Here is an 18,261-nt window from a genome sequence, read left to right as displayed (position 1 = left end):
ATCTTGTTCTTCAGGAAGTCTCAGAAATGTATCTTATAAACAAGACACATCCTTTAAAATTTTCAGCTTGATAAGTCTCGTTGTCCCTCACCCTTGCAAGTCCCTGCGTAGGAGTCCTCAAACTCCAGTGTGCAAGATCCCCAAATGCAGGGACAGCGCTCCAAGCTCTCCAAGATGTTTCAGTGCATTATCTTCTTAGATTCTTCAGTACGTTCTGAAGTGTTCTGTTCTGTTTGTTTGTTTGTTTAATGGGTTTTGGTTTTTTTCAGGCTTAGCAGCATCTACTTGTTAATCTCAGTATTTAGAAAAATGTTTCTAGATTTTAGTCCAATTAGCCCCTCACTTTTCTGTGCTACGTAGGGCCTGTTACTTAGTGTTTCCAAACTTTGAATATAAACTCCAAGAGGGATGTTGTTTCATTTGCTCTGTATCTCCAGCACCTAGAACAATGCTTGACACCAAGCAGGGAATCCGTATTTGTTGCGTCAATTTTTAAAGTGAAGGTAATTTCTTGGAATTTCTTTAAATCTAAATTTTTCTGTAAGTCTCAGATTTTTTTTAGTCTTTTGTGAAATTTTGAGTTCAAGAATTTAAAGACATTGAAGCATTAAGCCTCCGGGGATAGGATGATTCTAATAAAACAGATGAATATTGCATGATTCCACTTATAAGAAGTATCTAGAATGATTAAATTCATAGAATTAAAGAATGGGGCCAGGCAAAGTGACTCATTTCTGTGATCTCATAATTTGGGAGGCCAAGGCAGTGGGATCACTTGAGGCCAGGAGTTGGAGACCATTCTGGGCAACGTAGTGAGACCCTGTCTCTACAGAAAGTTTAAAAATTAGCTGGATGCAGTGGCATGTGTGCCAGTAATCCCAGCCACTGAGGAGGCCGAGGCGGGAGGATCACTTGAGCCCAGGAGGTCAAGGCCGCAGTGAGCTATGATTTTGCCACCTCACTCCAGCTTGGATGACAGAGTGAGAATCTGTCTCAAAAAGCAAAACAAAACAAAACAAAAATCAAAAGATCAGAATGGTGATTGCCCAGGGACTGAGGAGTGTGGAATGGGTAGTTGCCAATCAGTGGGTATAGAATTTCAGTTAAGCAAAATGAATAAGTTCTAGAGATATACTGTATGACATTGTACCAAGAGTCAACGATACTGTATTGTACACTTTGAAATTTGTTAAAATGATAGATCTCATGTTAAATATTCTTACCATGGGAAACTAAATTGTTAAAAAGTAAAGAAATGCAGAATAGTGTATTTGTTTTTAAAAACCATTTTTTATTAATTGTGAATATTGCATGACTTTCATATTCTAATTGGATAAAAGTGTAGGGATTTCATTAGTTATTTAACATTAATAAAACTGGTTTGGTGAATTAGCATTTCCTTCTTAAGAGCTTAATTCAAAGCTCTTTTATATTACTTAAGTTGGACTGCAGTTATTTAACCACTGATATTCTTATTTTATAGGAGACTGGACACTATCTATTCATTCAGTTATGTTCAGAAATACCATACCTACTAAGTTGCAGGCACCACATCAAATGTAATAAAACACAGTGTCACATATAAAATAGCTTAAAATACCATAGAAGATGACTTGTAAGTCATTGGACTGTGTTTATTCACATTTTATTTGAGGCCATATTCACAGGGCCAGCTGTAGTGCCTGATACATTCACATTGATATTTCTTAAGTATGAGAACAAAGACCTGTATGGAAGGTAAAAGATCTTAACTTAGTCTTTAATTAGGCAGCAATTAAAGAGTATTGTAAAGTTTTAGGGAAGAACATTTGTCTTTTGTTTTTGTATTTGACGCACCATATGAAGTTGCCGTTGCACTTGGGAGACGACAGTGGTGCTCGGAGACATGTCTTGATGAGAGCCACTACGGATACTGATACCGTGGTTTTCCGTTTGAGTTTTGGAAAGACATTCACTTTATTGTACTATTTGGTATTAAAATTAATACATTTTAGATAAGGAAGCAGTAAGAAAAATTAGGAAGGTGGAAACTAGTCTTACACTTCACCACTCATTTTAATGTATAACCTTTAAAAATGTTGCCTTAAATATTTATCACGTTATACACGCACAGAACATTTTGCGCACCTGCATGCATGCTTGCAGAATAACATTGTATGTGCGTATCTGTGCACATCTTTGCAGCAAGACATCACCTATTCCCTCCTCCCCTTGAAGATTTGCTCATCTTGCTCCAAATTCCAGGTGCACGGACTAAGATAGTCAAAAGGCTTTCCTTTGATGTTGGTATGTTTTAGGGGTTTATTTGGTTACAATTTTTCAGACTTCCATGCTTTTTTATTGTTGTCTATTTTTTCTCCAAGAGTGAAATTGTAGCCACAGAACATCACCTCTTCACCTCCTAACTTCCATTCTTATTGAGCATTTGTGATTTTTTTTGACAGAATTTATTGCAGGTTCAAAGGGTCACTGTGAGAGATCATATTACAGGACATGGCCCTTTTTTTTTCCTCTCTTGGGTCCATTCTTATTCCACCTTATTTTGGAATATGAAAATGTACCTTTTTGACCTGGGGAAGCAGTCGCACTAACCTCAGTCTTCCTCAAGATCTCTGTTTCTTTGTCAGTCCCTTATCAAGATATTTTTCCCCAAAATATCAGCTCTCATTCTCTAAGAAATATTCTGAAAAACAGTTTTCTCCATGCTATACATGTAATTATATTCAGTGGATACATTTACTTTACAAAAATGGAATCATGCTATTAATGTTCTTTTATAGCAGATGTTTTCAATTAATTCTATATTGTGAGCCTCTATCCTTGGCAGTAACTATAAACCTTCATCAAGCTTTAGCAGATGTACACTTCTGTGCTGAAGGAATGTCACCATTTATTTATTTCGGCACACTTAGGCCATTCCAGTATTTTGCTATTATAAAGAGTGTTGTGATGAGCTTCCTTGTATTTCTCTGCATACTTTTCCATTACTTAGAAACTCACGTAACTTATTTCTTCTTAATTGACTGGATGAATTATAATAATTCACAGACTCCATTTATCTGTAAAATACATTGGTACCCATGACATGCACATACATACACACACACGCACACATGCACACATGCACATGCATGCATGCACAATGTTCAGGAGACACTATTTTACTGAGTTAATTTTTTTTCATTAGAAATGTATACATTTTCATAGTATATTGAGATTGTTTCATCTTTGACTCATTAACAGGTTTCCTGATATATCTCTATGTCTTTGGAGGAATGAATCTCCACTTGGATGAAATGTTGCTAATGTATTGCTAAATTTGAATTATAAATACTAAATTTATATTGCTAAATTTGATTTAATTTCATTAATATATAAATGTATATAATATTTTTGAATTTATATTTATAAGTAAGAGTTCTTGTTTTGTAATATGTGCTTTGATATCAATGTCACTGATACTGTCTTTGTGAAATCATCAGAGAAGTTTCCTTAGTTTTTTGGCTTTGGAATACGGTCATGTGTCACTTACTCATTGGAATAGTTCTAAGGAAAACATCTTGCAAACATCATGGAACTTACACAAACCTCCGTGTTACCGCCTACTGCAGAGCTACGCTATATGGGATAGCCTACGGCGCGGCTACGCTGTGTGGGATAGCCTAATGCGTGGCTACGCTGTACGGGATAGCCTACTGCCCGGCTACGCTATACGGGGTAACCTGTATGGCTACGCTAGACGGGGCAGCCTATTGCGCGGCTACGCTAAACAGGATGGCCTACTGCGCGGTTATGCTCTATGGGATAGCCTACTGCTCCTGGGCTACATAACCTATGGCTGTACATATGTACAGCAATGTGTACAGCATATTACCATACTGAATAAGCAGTTGTAGCACAGTAGTATTTGTATCTAAGCATAGAAAAGGTATAGTAAAAATACAGTCTTATGGTGTTAAGGCACGATCATTTTATCTGTTTCATTGTTGACCAAATCATCCTTATGCAGCATATGAAGTAGTATAGAAATTACTTATTTATTGAATATGTGCGAAAAAGCTTTTGGTCTTTGATATGCTTTTCAATATTACTCATGATTTATTATTCTGTTTAGGTATTCTCCCTTCTATTGGGTCAGTTTTAGTGAAAAAAATACCTATCTGTATATCTATGTATCTATATGTGGTTGTGCTTATAGTTCCTTTTTTTGTTTTTTGAGATAGGATCTCACTCCGTCACCCAGGGTGGAGTGCAGTGGTGATATCATGGCTTATGGCAGCCTTGACCTTCCAGGCTCACACAATCCTCCCTCCTCAGCCTCCCAAGTAGCTGGGACCACAGGCATGTACCACCATGCCTGGAAAAATTTTTTAAAATTTTTGTGCAGACTGGATCATGCTATGTTGCCCAGGCTGGTCATAAACTCCTGGGCTCAAGTGATCCTCCCACCTTGGCTCCCAAAGTGCTGGGATTACAGGCATGAGCCACCACGTCTGGTGTAATGCCCTTTTCTTAATTTTGTCCTTTTTTCCTTTTCTTTTTGATTAAAGTAGTAGTTGGTAGTCAGCTTATATTTAAAAAATAGTCCTTGAATGTATTCTTGATCAATCTTACTATTATATAAACTATTTCTATTTCTAATGTATTAATTTCTACTTTTATTGCTATTCATATATTTTTTCTATTTTACTGTTTATTTGATGTTCTTTTTCTCTATTTCAAAAGATTTACTTACCATTTTTCACCCAACTGCTTAGCAATTAAAGTGTTTAATTTTGCCTTGAGTACACTTTTGGCCATTTACCATTGGTTGTGTTAGGTATTTATTAGATATTTTACCATTTATTAGATATTTACGATTGGTTGTTGGTTGTGTTTGATATTTATTAGATATTTTATATTATGGTATTGATTCCATCATTGACCCAAGAGTTATTAAGGAGAGAGTTTAGATTTTTATATATTTCGGTTTTATTTTCGTTCCTGCTTTTCTTACTAAATTCTGACATAGTTCTGTCAGAGAACTTGGTTTATACCATGTCTGTTTGCAGTAAATTTAATGAAATTTTCTTTGTGGCTCACTCTATAATTTTCTTAAATGCCCCATGGCTTATTAAAAGAGTTCATTCTTATACTATTAGCTTCTTTCAAGAAGCACTTATGTTATATATATATCATTTTAGATAGATAATATAATATATGTTTTATATATACCTATATAATTTTAGATAATACAATAGATAGCTTATATATAATTTTATATAGCTATATATAATTACATATATATTATATATATAATTAGTTTTACAAAATCAGAAATAAAATGAAAAGCATGAGTTAAGTTTTAAACAAAAGGGACTCTTAAAATTCAAAAACTTTATCATGTCCTTTTTCCCAATTGCTATTGTTCTAAATTGGGAACAGATATTCTTACAGAATAAAATTAGAAGTTCTGCTTAACACACAGTACTTCTCGTTCCTCTGCTATCTTCCACCACTATCTTTTGTCCGCTGTACTCTGCAGTCTGTGAGTATAGCTCACTGGCTGGCTCTTAGGGGAGGCTGCCGGACCCAGAGCCAGAGCAGAGCCTGAGTAATTAGTGTATTAGCTCTGAATCTCTGTACAAATGTCACGGAGGCTCTATACACAAAAAAGCTCTTCTCATGAGTTGGCGTCTTTTCTGTGTGTTTCTTTTCTTACTCTCAGTCAGATAATAACTTTATCTCTTTATTTTTGGAAAGAGGGAACGTGAAGGACATCTTTAATTGTACACTGTAACTGTAGAGTCTCTTCCCTCCTACTCTTAACAAGAAGGTTAACAGGCAGTAGCCTCAAACTTCACTTCTTCAAACTGCTTGCATCAGCTACCAGATTTTCTCTCTCTCTCTCTTTTTTTTTTTGAGACAGAGTCTCGCACTGTCACCCAGGCTGGAGTGCAATGGCTTGATCTTGGCTCACTGCAACATCCACTTCCTGGGTTCAAGCGATTCTCCTGCCTCAGCCTCCTGAGTAGCTGGGATTACAGGTGCCCACCACCATGCCTGGCTAATTTTTTGCATTTTTAGTAGAGATGAGGTTTCACTATGTTGGTCAGGCTGGTCTCAAGTTCCTGACCTCAAGATCCGCCTGCCTCAGCCTCCCAAAGTGCTCGGATTACTGGTGTGAGCCACCGCGCCTGGCCTATCAGAGTTTCAATAGCAATTATTCTTATAGAGACATGTTTCTCTCTTTAAATATCGTATTGTCTAAAAGTCTTGCCATCCCTTCGTAAGCAATTGTACTGTTTCTGAATAAACATAGGGGTATAAGAGTAGAAAATATTTACCAGGCTTGCTATGAATTTAATGATTTTGAAAAATTAAAAGTTTAAAATTGAATGTATAAACTAGGCTGAAGGAGATCAGAAACATCACATAGGAATTTTATTTAAAATGGGTTCTTCAATCAAAGAAGGGTAGAAAACAGTAGTCTGAGCCAAGCTAGAATCGGTTTCTTTACTGCAGAATTTCAAGTCTTTAATATGCATTGTGAATCTCTAAATCCAAGGAAATGATATAAGAAAATAAAAGGGTTTCAAAGTTAGTGGCTATTGGTCTTCTCATCCATTATTTAACGTAACATTTAGTTATAGCTCTCTGTATACCTGTTAGAGTTACAACTACTAGTTATATCTCCTAGTATTTTGTGGTTCATTTTCAGAAAAACTGATTTGCTCTTTTTATTATATAGGTAAGCAAATTGGGCTTGAGAGAGACAGAATAATTTAATTTCATGGCTAATTAAAAGCAATGGGTATTAGAACCCAAGTGAGGGAACTCCCAGGAGACTGGTTTTTCCATTACCCTTCATTATTACCTCCCCATGTGAAATTTACTTTCCAAAATCACATTCCTTCTAATGAGCAGTGGTTTTCTTCAGTCTCAATTAATAATGATTAATTTGTCTTTAATGTCTCCGTGTTGTATATGTATGTGTATATATGTTTGCATAAGTTTTAGATGTAACGTGAAGATACTTTGTTCTTGATCCAATATTTTAGGGCTGCTATTAGCTTATCTCAATTTTCGAGCTAGAAAATGACATAAAGGTGAAATCTATTTCTTCTTTTGCAGCGGCTCTAATTAGAGGAAATCGTAAAAACTGTGCTCAGTTTTCCGGCTCCCTTGACTGGTTGATCAGCAGATTGGAAAGACTGGAAGCTTCTTCGGGTATGTTTTCTAGTTTTCTCCTTGTTGTGATAGATCACTCCTATTTTTCTTTTCTTCATGTCCTTTAAGACAAAAAAAAAAACCAAAAAAAAAACACTTTGAGTGGGATGTGGTGGTGTGTACCGAGTCCCAGATACTCAGGAGGCTGAGGTAGGAGGATCACTTGAGGCCAGGAGTTTGAGGCTGTAGTGCACTGTGGTCGCTGCACTCCAACATGGACAACATACTGAGACCCCATCTCTAAAAAACAAAAACAAAAAACTCTGATGTTTGGTGTGATGTAAGTGTTTTCCTTTTAAATTATGTTAAGTATTTTTATTTATCAAAAAATCATTAGTATTTTCATTAGTCATTTCTGAATAGTCATCTAACAATATCATGTCCATTTATATTTTAAAAAGCCTATTTATAAGTCCTGAAAAACACTAAAGAGGCATAATTCGCATTCTTTTTCAGATTGATTACTGATAGTCTATTCTATAAATAAGAAGGTCAGTTTGGAGTTCTCATTGTTTTCCTTGTATTCGAAAGATTATTTGGATAGATTGGGGAGAAAATGTGTTTTCCAAATCCTAGAGCATAATATTTTATTTAAAGGAAATTTAGTAAATACTCACAAATGGTCTATATAATAGTAAAATATTTATAGGCAGTCAACTCGATACACACGTCTCTAACAAGATGCTAGTTTTATTTCAGTATTGTGGACTTATCAATGACTGTGATGATTTATCAGTGATTTTGGACTTATCAGTATTAAATCAGTGATTTGAACTTGTTAGAGCTCTCTAGTTCAAACATAATTGTTTGAACTCTCTAGTGCCATAGATGGCCTCAGTGGCACCCGGATGAATCTACTGCTTTTCCATCTGTTTGCACAGTATTTCATTATTTGCCCTTCTCTATCACTAATGCCCTCTTATGCTACTTATTTTTCCTCTCAGTTTCCTTCGTTAGTAATGAACTTCTTGAAGATAGGGGCATGGTTTCATTCATCTTTGTTCTGTCCGGATCTACCATACCATCTGGCACCTATAGGTGTTTAGTATTGTTTGTTGAATGAATGGATGGATGAATGTTAAAATTCACTCAAAAAATACCACTGTCCATACCAAATAGTTCTGCAACTTTTGCATGATAAAGACCCACTCAGGGACAGGTTTGTTGGAATTGAATGAATAGAGACAGAGAAACAGCCATGATTAGAGAGAGTAATTTTAAGTCACAGAGAAAAATTGGTAGAGTTTAGATAGTGGAGGACAAAAATTTGTAGGGTTTAGATAGTGGAGGACAAAAATTTGAGTCACAATGAGTACTTGGGCACTGCTAGATCATTGGGTAGCAGAAGTAAGATAGAAATGGAGATTGTTATAATAAAAACAAAAATAATTATGAGATGAGGGTGTTAAGAGTATCATAACATGAATGTAGTGACTGGGCATTAATTGCAGAATATATTAAGGAAAAACCTGTAACTACTAGGAGAAAGAGTGACCAAGTAAGTGGTACTGAAGCAAAGTCATTGTCTGGGGTAAATACCTGAGATTCGTTGTCTTGCACCAAGAAAATTAAGGACACGGACATATACACACAAGGAGTGAGTTTAGGAGCAGAGGTTTAATAGGCAAAAGAAAGAGAAAGGAGAACAGCTCTTTCAGAGAGAGAGAGAGGGAGAGGTAGGGGGAGAGAGAGAGAGAGTAGAGAGAGAGAGCGGGACAGAGAGAGAGCCTGAATGAGAAATTTGGCCTGCACCAGAGTGCACCAGATTTTATAGGCAGGCTTGAGGAGGTGGTATCTGATTTGCATAGGGCCTGGTGTGACATTTACATAGCATGCCAGGAAGGCTGGCCACCTCACCCTAATCTTAGGCAAATGGGCTTTCCACTTGGCAGGTGCCATGTCGCCTGCTTCTTACTGTACACGTGGCTGGCAAGGAGACGGGAACATGAAGCCGCCATTTTGAACATGCCTAGTCCCAGGTGGCCTTTCCCTATTGGCACAACTGCTGGCATTCACCCATGGATGCTTCCAACTTGCTTGTCTATGTCTGCAGCTCGATTTTGCAGGCTGCTCTTTGTTAGAAAAGAAAACGATTTGGGGACTGCTTTTCACTAAAAGCTAAACCTTACCAAGGACTCCTGTACCCTCACTATCTGCCTGAATAATTTCTCCTTAACTCCTGTATCAGGAACAAGATGGTGGCATAGATTGCAAAAATGGATAAATGTTTAGGGCAAAGTGTCCAGAATCACTGGGAAGCTACAGAAGACATTTAAAAAATGCTCATCTCTTCTGCTGGACCCAGTGGTATCTGTAAAGGGATAGGTGCAGGGCAGCCTGAGAGCAGAGTGTTAACACTGGCTGAATCAACTGTGCAGCAAAATGTTTAACTCAAAACCAGAGAGAGAGAGAAGGCATGAAAAGAGCCACGCATCCTTTAAGGTCAGCGAAGTAGAGTCCAGTGTTTTTTTAGAGTCTTCAGTTTGGTCAGTTATAGGCACAGTTTCATCAGATGCAAATTATTATTTGCTGTTGTCTTTTTCCAGTCAATCTGTTGATTGCAGGCATTTCTACTGAAAAGGGAAGGCCTGTGCTCAGAGATAACATAATGAAAGTCAAGGGAAAGAAGGACCCTTAGAGAATATTTAATCTAACATTCTTACTTTAGAGGAAAAGAAATTGAGGCAAAGAACATTGAAATGACTGACTCAAAATCCTAGAATTAATTACTGTTACTGCGAAGGTTAGAACTCGGCTCCCTAGCATCAGACTTGAAATATGTCCGTGATACTTCGTAGCTCCTGTTTTTAAAGTATCTAAAATATATTTTGCTAAAGATTTTTTCTACTGCAGTTTACATTTATGCTTTTAATAAACTGTTTTTTCCCCAGAGGAAGTGGTGTTGCTTAGTTTTTAGAGGCAGTAACAATGATGAGGTGCACATGTATATGTGTATAACTTACTTCAATTGTGCTTTGCTGTTTGCTAAGTGCATACGTATGCATCAGTTTTTTTTTCTCTCTGTAATAACTCTGACATTGCTGAACACACATTCTCCTCATCTTGTTAGTGCCCTAGCTGCAGATTCAAACTGAAGAATTCTTGAGTAGAAAAGGGATCAAAAATAGGGTTAATTGTCTTCCTGGGATCTAGACCCCCTCTAGTCTTTACTGCCTTGGCAGGTCTCCAGTGCCTTGGTTGTTCTGGTTGACGTCTGGCCTGAAACACCTAGTTTACCATTGCTAGATGCAGAAAAATGCCTAGGATTGCCTTAAAAAACAATATTAGAAATGAAGTGATGAATCATAGGTGGATAGTTAAATTATATTACAGCAATATTTTCAGCTATATTATAGGTATTGCAAATAATTGTTTAGATGTATATCCTGAAATATATTTAGAATATATTTTTAAGTGAAAATTCATTTTTAGAATGTGTGATAAGATATATTTTTGTAAAAAAAATGAAGATAAAGGAAAGTAGAAAGGAAGAAGTGAAAAAAGGAAAGAAGGGGCAAAAACCCTGTATAATATGTATATATGTCTCCACATGCATAGGCTGTAGAAATATGTACACCGCTGGTTACTTTGGTGACCAAGGAGTTCAAATTAGAGGAAAGAAAAAGGGTAAAACACTAGATTCTCTAGAACAGGGAATTGCTTGTCAAAACCTGTGATAAATAGCAAATTGGAAGTCATTAGACCCAAAAGATAGAGAAGACAGGGTCTAATGAACAGTAACACCAATTATTTTTTCCACCTTCCTTTTACTTTGTTTTTTTTTGAATTATTGCTTTTTCCATTCTTTACATTCTGCCACTAATTTAGTGGCAGGGACAATAATGTTATCTACCTGGTAGGGCTGTTAGGAGGATTAAATGATTAATATTTGTAAAGTACATAAAAAAGTATTTGGTGGCCGGGTGCAGTGGCTCACGCTTGTAATCCCAGCACTTTGGGAGGCTGAGATGGGCAAATCACCTGAGGTTAGGAGTTTGAAACCAGCCTGGCCAACATGGTGAAACTCCGTCTCTACTACAGATACAAAAATTAGCCAGGCATGGTGGCAGTTACCTGTAATCCCAGCTACTGGGGAGGCTGAGGCACAAGAATCGCTCGAGCTTGGGAGGCAGAGGTTACAGTTAGCTGAGATTGCACAACTGCACTCCAGCCTGGGCAACAGAGCGAGACTCCATCCCTATCTATCTATCTATCTGTCTGTCTGTCTGTCTGTCTGTCTGTCTATCTATCTATCTATCTATCTATCTATCTATCTATCTATCTGTCTATCTATCTATCTGGCATATATGTACTTATTAAATTAGATCTGTCCATCCAACAATTTCAGTTAGATTCTTACCAAGTTTCCTGGCTGTAGATATTACACATTGTAAGAGGCCTTTTGGCAACATGGTGTTCAGCTGCAAGTAAGGGAAAGTCCTACTACCCTGACCCAAACTAGGAAGGAGTCGGGCAGTCAACAGCACATGAGTTCCCTGCCATCGACCACCCAGTCTCCTGCCATTTCTGCTTTCCTCAGTCCCTCCTTGCTGTGCGTTGTTTTCTCTAATGCTGGCAGATGGCTGCAGCCTACGGGTTACTGCATCTTTACTCCAGGCGAGAGGATTGAGGTAGGGCTGAACCAGTGGAGATACTGATAATGCAAGCGTTACCTCTACAGTTACATGGCCCATAGACAGACCTCTCTCTGATGTTACTACAAACAGTAATATCTTTTCAACATTTCATGAATTTACTTCCAAATATGATTTTACACTGTCGTGAATCATAGCTCCTGTCATTTCTGTTGCCAATAGTGAGGGAGAAAAGCTCATGAATATGGAAAGAGGAAAGACGGGTGAGTAGAAAAACAAACAGCAAAGCTAGAGTAGAGGCTCTGGGAGTTGATGGGTGCAGGAAGCTGAGCTGCAGTCAGCCTTGACTGTCAGCTGTGTGCAGGTGTGTGTGAGGGCCACAGAAGGAATACACACACACACACACACACACACACACACACATATATAGATGCATATACACACACACACACACACACACACACACATATATAGATGCATATATATATACACACACACACACACACACACCTACATACATACCCCTACCTGTTGGGCAAGGGGTTTGAAACAGTTTCGCTTGTCCTGACAAGGTAACTGGTTTTACCTAAAACCTTTCCCACTCAATGTTCTATATATGCCTGGGACCACAGTAATTAAGAAGTCAGAGTGAATACTTTTACATACAATCAGAAAAATGTTTAAGGCTTGGGAAGAAGATTGTGTAGATTGCCTAACTCTGTGTTTTTGAACCACATTCTCCCCTCCCTTCTTTAGTTTTAGAAGCTGAAAAACAAAATTCTCAACATCTTAACCTCACTGGAAACTGTGGGTGCCCATGTGCCCCATTCTGGCCTGTAATGTCAGCTAACCTCCCTGGGAGAGCTTTGCTTCCCAAAGAAAGCCTTTTAGGAGAAAGACTCAGGCCCTACCTCAGTCTCTTGCCTGGAACAAAGATGCAGTAGCTGGTAGGCCGCAGCCATCTGTCAGCTTAAGAGAAGACAACGCACAGGAAGGAGGGACTGAGGAAAGGAGCAATGGCAGGTGCCTGAGTGGTCGATGGCCTGGAACTTGTGCTGTTGACTGCCCGGCTCCTTCCTAGCTTGAGCCACAGTAGTAGGACTTTCCCTGACCTGCAGCTGAACACCATGTTGATAAAAGGCCTCTTACAATGTGCAATATTGACAGCCAGGCAACTTTGTAAGAATCTAACTGAAATGACCGGATGGACAGATCACATTTAATAAACATGTGTATGCCAGATACTATTTTATGTGCTTTACAAATACTAATAATTTAATTCTAACAACCCTATAGGATAGGTAACATTATTGTCCCTGTCTAATAGATGAAGGGACAAAGGCTCAGAGAAATTCAGTAACTGAGCTAAGACAGAACCAGCTCCTGGGGCCAGGTAGTTTGGTGTCAGTATCCTTGATCTTAATCACCCCACTGTGTTCTCTAAAGATTCTTACTGAGTATGAGATTATGAATGGAAATTAAAATATGGATCGTTATATCGATGGAGTGTTCTCTTGTTTGGGGGTTCTGTTTTTGTGGAGTTTTATTTTTTAATAAGCTAAAATTTCTAAGCAGGCTTTCATGGGCTTTCTCTTGATCTTATTTTCTTTGAGCTTCCTGGTGTATTCTTACATTCCCCAGTTATATTTACGTTTATAAATACCATGATGAGAAATGATCTGAGGCCCCAAAGTTAGGAAATAAGAAAAAGTGTGGGTGGTGGTAGTAATAAATCATTTACAGTGGAAGTGGAAGCAAAAATTATACAGAGGCATGTTAGCAACACCAAGGGAGTTTTTAAAAATTTGTTTTAAATTGACAAACTATCACTGTATGTATTTGTGGGATATGGCATGATGTTATGATGTATGTATATAATATAGGATGATTAAATCAAGCTAATTAAATACCCATAACCTCAGATACGTGTCAGTATTTGTGGTGAAAACACCAGTGACACTGGTCACTATACTAAGAGTATCTGATCAGTTTATAAGCATGACCACATTCTAAATTCCTTTGGGGAATGAAGGATAAATTACATCTTTTCCTTGACTTCGTTTGACAATCACTTGACTTGTCTAGTGATTATGTTGCTGGGCCAAAGTTAATTGAAAAGACAAAAGATTGATATGAGTAAGTCCAGTTAATTGAGTTGATATATTTCAGAATGTTGGGCTTTTCTTCAGGATGTTCTCAGTCCTTGAAATACTATTTGGGGAAAAGAGACAACTGACTAAAAACAGCTAGTCAGGAGGCTACAGAGTTTTTCTGAGTTTTACTTTTTGTGCAGTCTGTTCCCTGCACCGTTTTGCAGTGATGAAAGTTGTCTGTCTTTGGCATTCCTGCCATTTCTTCCCCTCTCTTAGTAAGTGCCAGTGAATGAAGTCCTGTCTGGGTTTCAGCCAAGGAAGGAGTCTTTGAGGCTGGTCGCAGTGGCTCATGCCTATAATCCCAGCATTTTGGGAGGCTGAGGTGGGCGGATCACCTGAGGTCAGGAGTTTGAAACCAGCCTGACTAACATAGTGAAACCCCATCTCTACTAAAATACAAAAAATTAGCCAGGCATGGTGGCAGGTGCCTGTAATCCCAGGTACTCAGGAGGCTAAGGCAGGAGAATCACTTGAACCTGGGAGGTGGAGGTTGCAGTGAGCCAAGATTGTGCCACTGCATTCCAGCCTGGGTGATAGAGTGAAACTCTGTCTCAAAAAAAAAAAAAGAGTCTTTGAGTGGGCTCCAGATACCAAAGCTTCATGCTCATGTACGGTACAACTTGTGGGTCCTGTAAATAGGATGGTTTAAAGCTTCCAAAGTCCTTACAACTCTTTCTTGCAGAGTATAAGCTCATCATTTTTCAAAGATAAAAAATTTGTAAGCTGTGGGATAATTTGTGCCATAATCTTATGTAGCAGGAAGTTTTCCTCCTTGATAATTTACTTAAGTGTGAGCAATTGAATTAGAAAGAGCAAGAGCTCCGACGATACTTACTGTTTGAGATCTGTTATTAGTGACACAGAAATCATAGCTAACTGATTTGAGTAGTACCACCAATTCAGGTAACACTATTGACTTTCTCCATGGTTAGTTTGGAGGTGGGATACCAGCAACCTGTGCTCATTCACTACTTTTTTCTGATTTTATTTCTCCCTTTGCATAGTCCTTTAGGGTGGCATTCCACAAAAATCTTGGTTAGCCAGAGGAATAAAAGAGGAAGTCTTGTCTCAGAAAACCCACCAAATCCACTAAGGGCTTACTTGAGAAAAACTGCTGATTAGAAAACAAAATCACAACCAGTGATTTGCACATTCCACCTGGCCTGTTTCTAGTCTCCTTTGGGAACTGAGCTTAAGTTTCATTGTCAGGGGAAGAACTGAAGTTTTAGCTTTTAGGCACCGTTACTGACAGCTAGCTATTTATTACCATTGTCTGGTCTGATTGCATCTTGCTTATGCCATTCTAGTTACTAAATATTTTTAGCATCACCCTTGGTCAAATAATTGCACTGTGTCACTTGCTTTCCGTCAAGTTTAAGTGCCTGTGACCTACTTAAGGCACACTGTCATGGCTTAAGGCCTCTGTCTGGGTCTGAGTTCATAGATGCTTCTCTGCATTTCGAGTAACTTAGTCCAGTCTTCTCAAGCCCACTTGCCCCTTGATGGCCCTTTTAGTACCTAAGCTTTTAACGTGAGAGCATATGAACACAGTAGTCAAAAGAGGGAAGTCATTCACCACCCACCCAAACCTTCCATCTGCAGTATCAAGGCAGGGTGCACAATTGTCCAGGCAGTCCCCTCAAGGTCGGTGTGATATAGTGAAAGTGGTCTTGATGGATATTGGCTGAGCTGCTTTGGCACTCACAAAGGGTGCCTGCCCTGGAGAGAGGTGACCAGGGTGAGGTCTCAGAGGATAGTCAGCCCATTAGGATACAATGTCCTAATTGTGGGCGACGGGGCCTGTCCCAAAGTTTCCTACTATTTCATTATCAAAAACAGGGTTCATCCCTACCAAGGCTGGCTCATCAGAAATGGCAGCTCATTTTAAAATCATTCTATTTCTACCTTCTTTGCTGCTATGTTTAGGAAAAGCAGAGCTCATAGGTTACAGGTATGGATTTTGGAGTTGGACTGGCTTAATTCCAGTCCCAGCTCCACCCTTTACATAAATAGCTGCATGAGCTTGTGCTCCTCTGTGCTTCCCATTTTTTAACCTGGCAATGGGGGTGGTAAAAATATCTGCCTCAACGTGCTCTTAGTGATGCTACAAATGTGCTTACTAAATTAAATGTATAAAAATACCACAGTACACACCTAGCACCTTTTATTTTTGGATTTAGCAGTTGTTAGTAGCTACAGGATTAATTTGATTTTATTAAAAGCAAGGTTTTCCCATGTTAACACTGCTGGGATATGATATGGAGAATTTCAGATGGAAACACATAATAATAGCAAAGGCTGATACAAGTTTTACTGTGTTTTGGATGCTGTTCTCGTCTCTCTAAATATATTAACTTACTTTATCTGCACAATAACTCTATGAAGTGAATAACATTAGTATTCCCATTTCACAGCTAGGAAACTGAGACTTGGTGAAATTGCTTTTCCAAGGCCAGATAGCATGTAAGCCACCAAGGCAGGGCTTAAGGGCCCCCCCTACCCTTGCTTCCTGTCTGGCTGCAAATTTCATACTCTTTCCCTTCATAATAGATAATGTCTCAGCTGGGGGCCGGCGGGATGGATAGTGATGGTAGGAGTGTGCACTGTATGTTATTCTAATGTGATAAAGAAATAGAATAACTCTCTCATGTAGATAGGCAAGTTCAGTTGTCACAGATTTGTAGAATTTCAGAGTGAAAGTGAAAGTGATTTCTGGAGGCTTCCTAACCCACCTGGCCTCCCTTGTGGCCTTACTACCCCTCTCTTGAGTTACATTGGATAATGCAGGCTTAGTGGTGAATGATTCAAAATACTACTCTTCATTAAATGACAAAGTGTTTTGGTCTTCTGGTAGTACTTTCTCATATTCTCGGGTCTGAAGTGATTTGCTCAGTTTTCCAAAAATACATCCACTTTTAAATGCAGCAAGTTGTTGTATTTCACCCTACACATACTGATCTATCTCACAACTGTATACCATTCTACACGCAGTGCCCTATCTAAAATTGTGCTTTTTGTCAATGTATTGCGCAACCTTTCTCCTGCCCCTTACTTTACACTTGCTAACAACAACAACTAGGCTATTCTAGGCACCATTATTTGTTTTCTTTGCGATCATTGGGAACGACGCCCTTGGTTTGTCTTTGTACTGCAGGAGAACTTTTAAAATTGATGTAACGATGAAGCTGATGCTATGCTCAGTTTACATTTCTGCCCAAAACGATAGCTCTCAATAAATATTTGCTGCTTTGAGGTACACATCTTTTGGAAGAACTGATTAATCTGTATTTGTCTTGCTCCAGGGGACCCATCTTAAAAAATGCTCAGGTGTATATGTCTTGTAAACCTTCGAGTAAGGCTTTAGAGCAAACAGTTACATCTGCCAGCATTTCTGTGGGTCCTGAGACCCACGGTCTTAGATTTTTGAACATTATTATGACTGCATAGTTTTCAATTGTGCAACCAAGGAAATATCAAGTGAACTTAGGGCACTGTGCTGAGAGTGTCATATGCATTACTCCACTGGATTTCCACAATTACTCTATAAGGTAGGTTTTATTCTAATTTCCATTTACAAATTGAGAATCTGAGGCTACACAGCTCAGATGTCACTTTTTCAAGGTAAAAAGAAACTAATGGACCTAGGATTGAACTTCTGTGGTCTATAAGCTCTATGAAAGCAGGGATGAGGCCAGTTGTGCTTCCCATTTTGCTCAAACTGCGGACCCAACACAGCAAATGGTCCATTTGATATACTTAGTGATGCATGAATTAATAAATGAAAGAGACCCTCAGAAAACCAGAACCATGAATGTCAACAGCAAGATAGGCATATCTGGCTGGGCATGGTGATTCATGCCTATAATCCCAGCACTTTGGGAGGCTGAGGCGGGTGGATCAGTTGGGGTCAGGAGTTTGAGATCAGCCTGGCCCACATGGTGAAACCTCGTCTCTACTAAAAATACAAAAATCAGCTGGGTGTGGTGGCGTGCGCCTGTTGCTCCAGTTACTTGGGAGGCTGAGGCAGGAGGATCGCTTAAGCCTGGGAGGCAGAGGCTGTAGTGAGCCAAGATCATCTCAAAAAAAAAAAAAAAAAAAAGAATGTCTTAATGTATTGATGATTTCCTATCTGGCATTCAACATTCTCTTAGGTTTTGAGATGTGGCAATTTATACAAATAAATGTTTGTATAGGATAAAAATTCTAATACTGTTACTTGTTGTATAATGAACTGCTTTTAGTTGACATTCTCTTTCCTTTTAACTGGACTTTATCTTCTATAGTTTGTCTATTTTTTTTATAAA

General features: G+C 38.5%; 1 protein-coding gene across 1 annotated transcript in view; it reads left to right on the top strand.

The window, feature by feature from the left end:
- RYR2 (ryanodine receptor 2 (cardiac)) overlaps positions 1 to 18,261 on the top strand; it is a 620,934-nt gene that overhangs the window by 213,559 nt on the left and 389,114 nt on the right. The window contains 1 exon segment of the mRNA XM_011976391.1: positions 7,114 to 7,209. Within this exon segment, the coding sequence (XP_011831781.1) occupies positions 7,114 to 7,209 (96 nt within the window).

Source organism: Mandrillus leucophaeus, unplaced genomic scaffold, assembly GCF_000951045.1.
Source record: "Mandrillus leucophaeus isolate KB7577 unplaced genomic scaffold, Mleu.le_1.0 Scaffold165, whole genome shotgun sequence".
Taxonomy (NCBI): Eukaryota; Metazoa; Chordata; class Mammalia; order Primates; family Cercopithecidae; genus Mandrillus; species Mandrillus leucophaeus.
The sequence above is the reverse complement of the archived record's forward strand: the minus strand, read 5'-3'. Positions and strand labels throughout refer to the sequence as shown.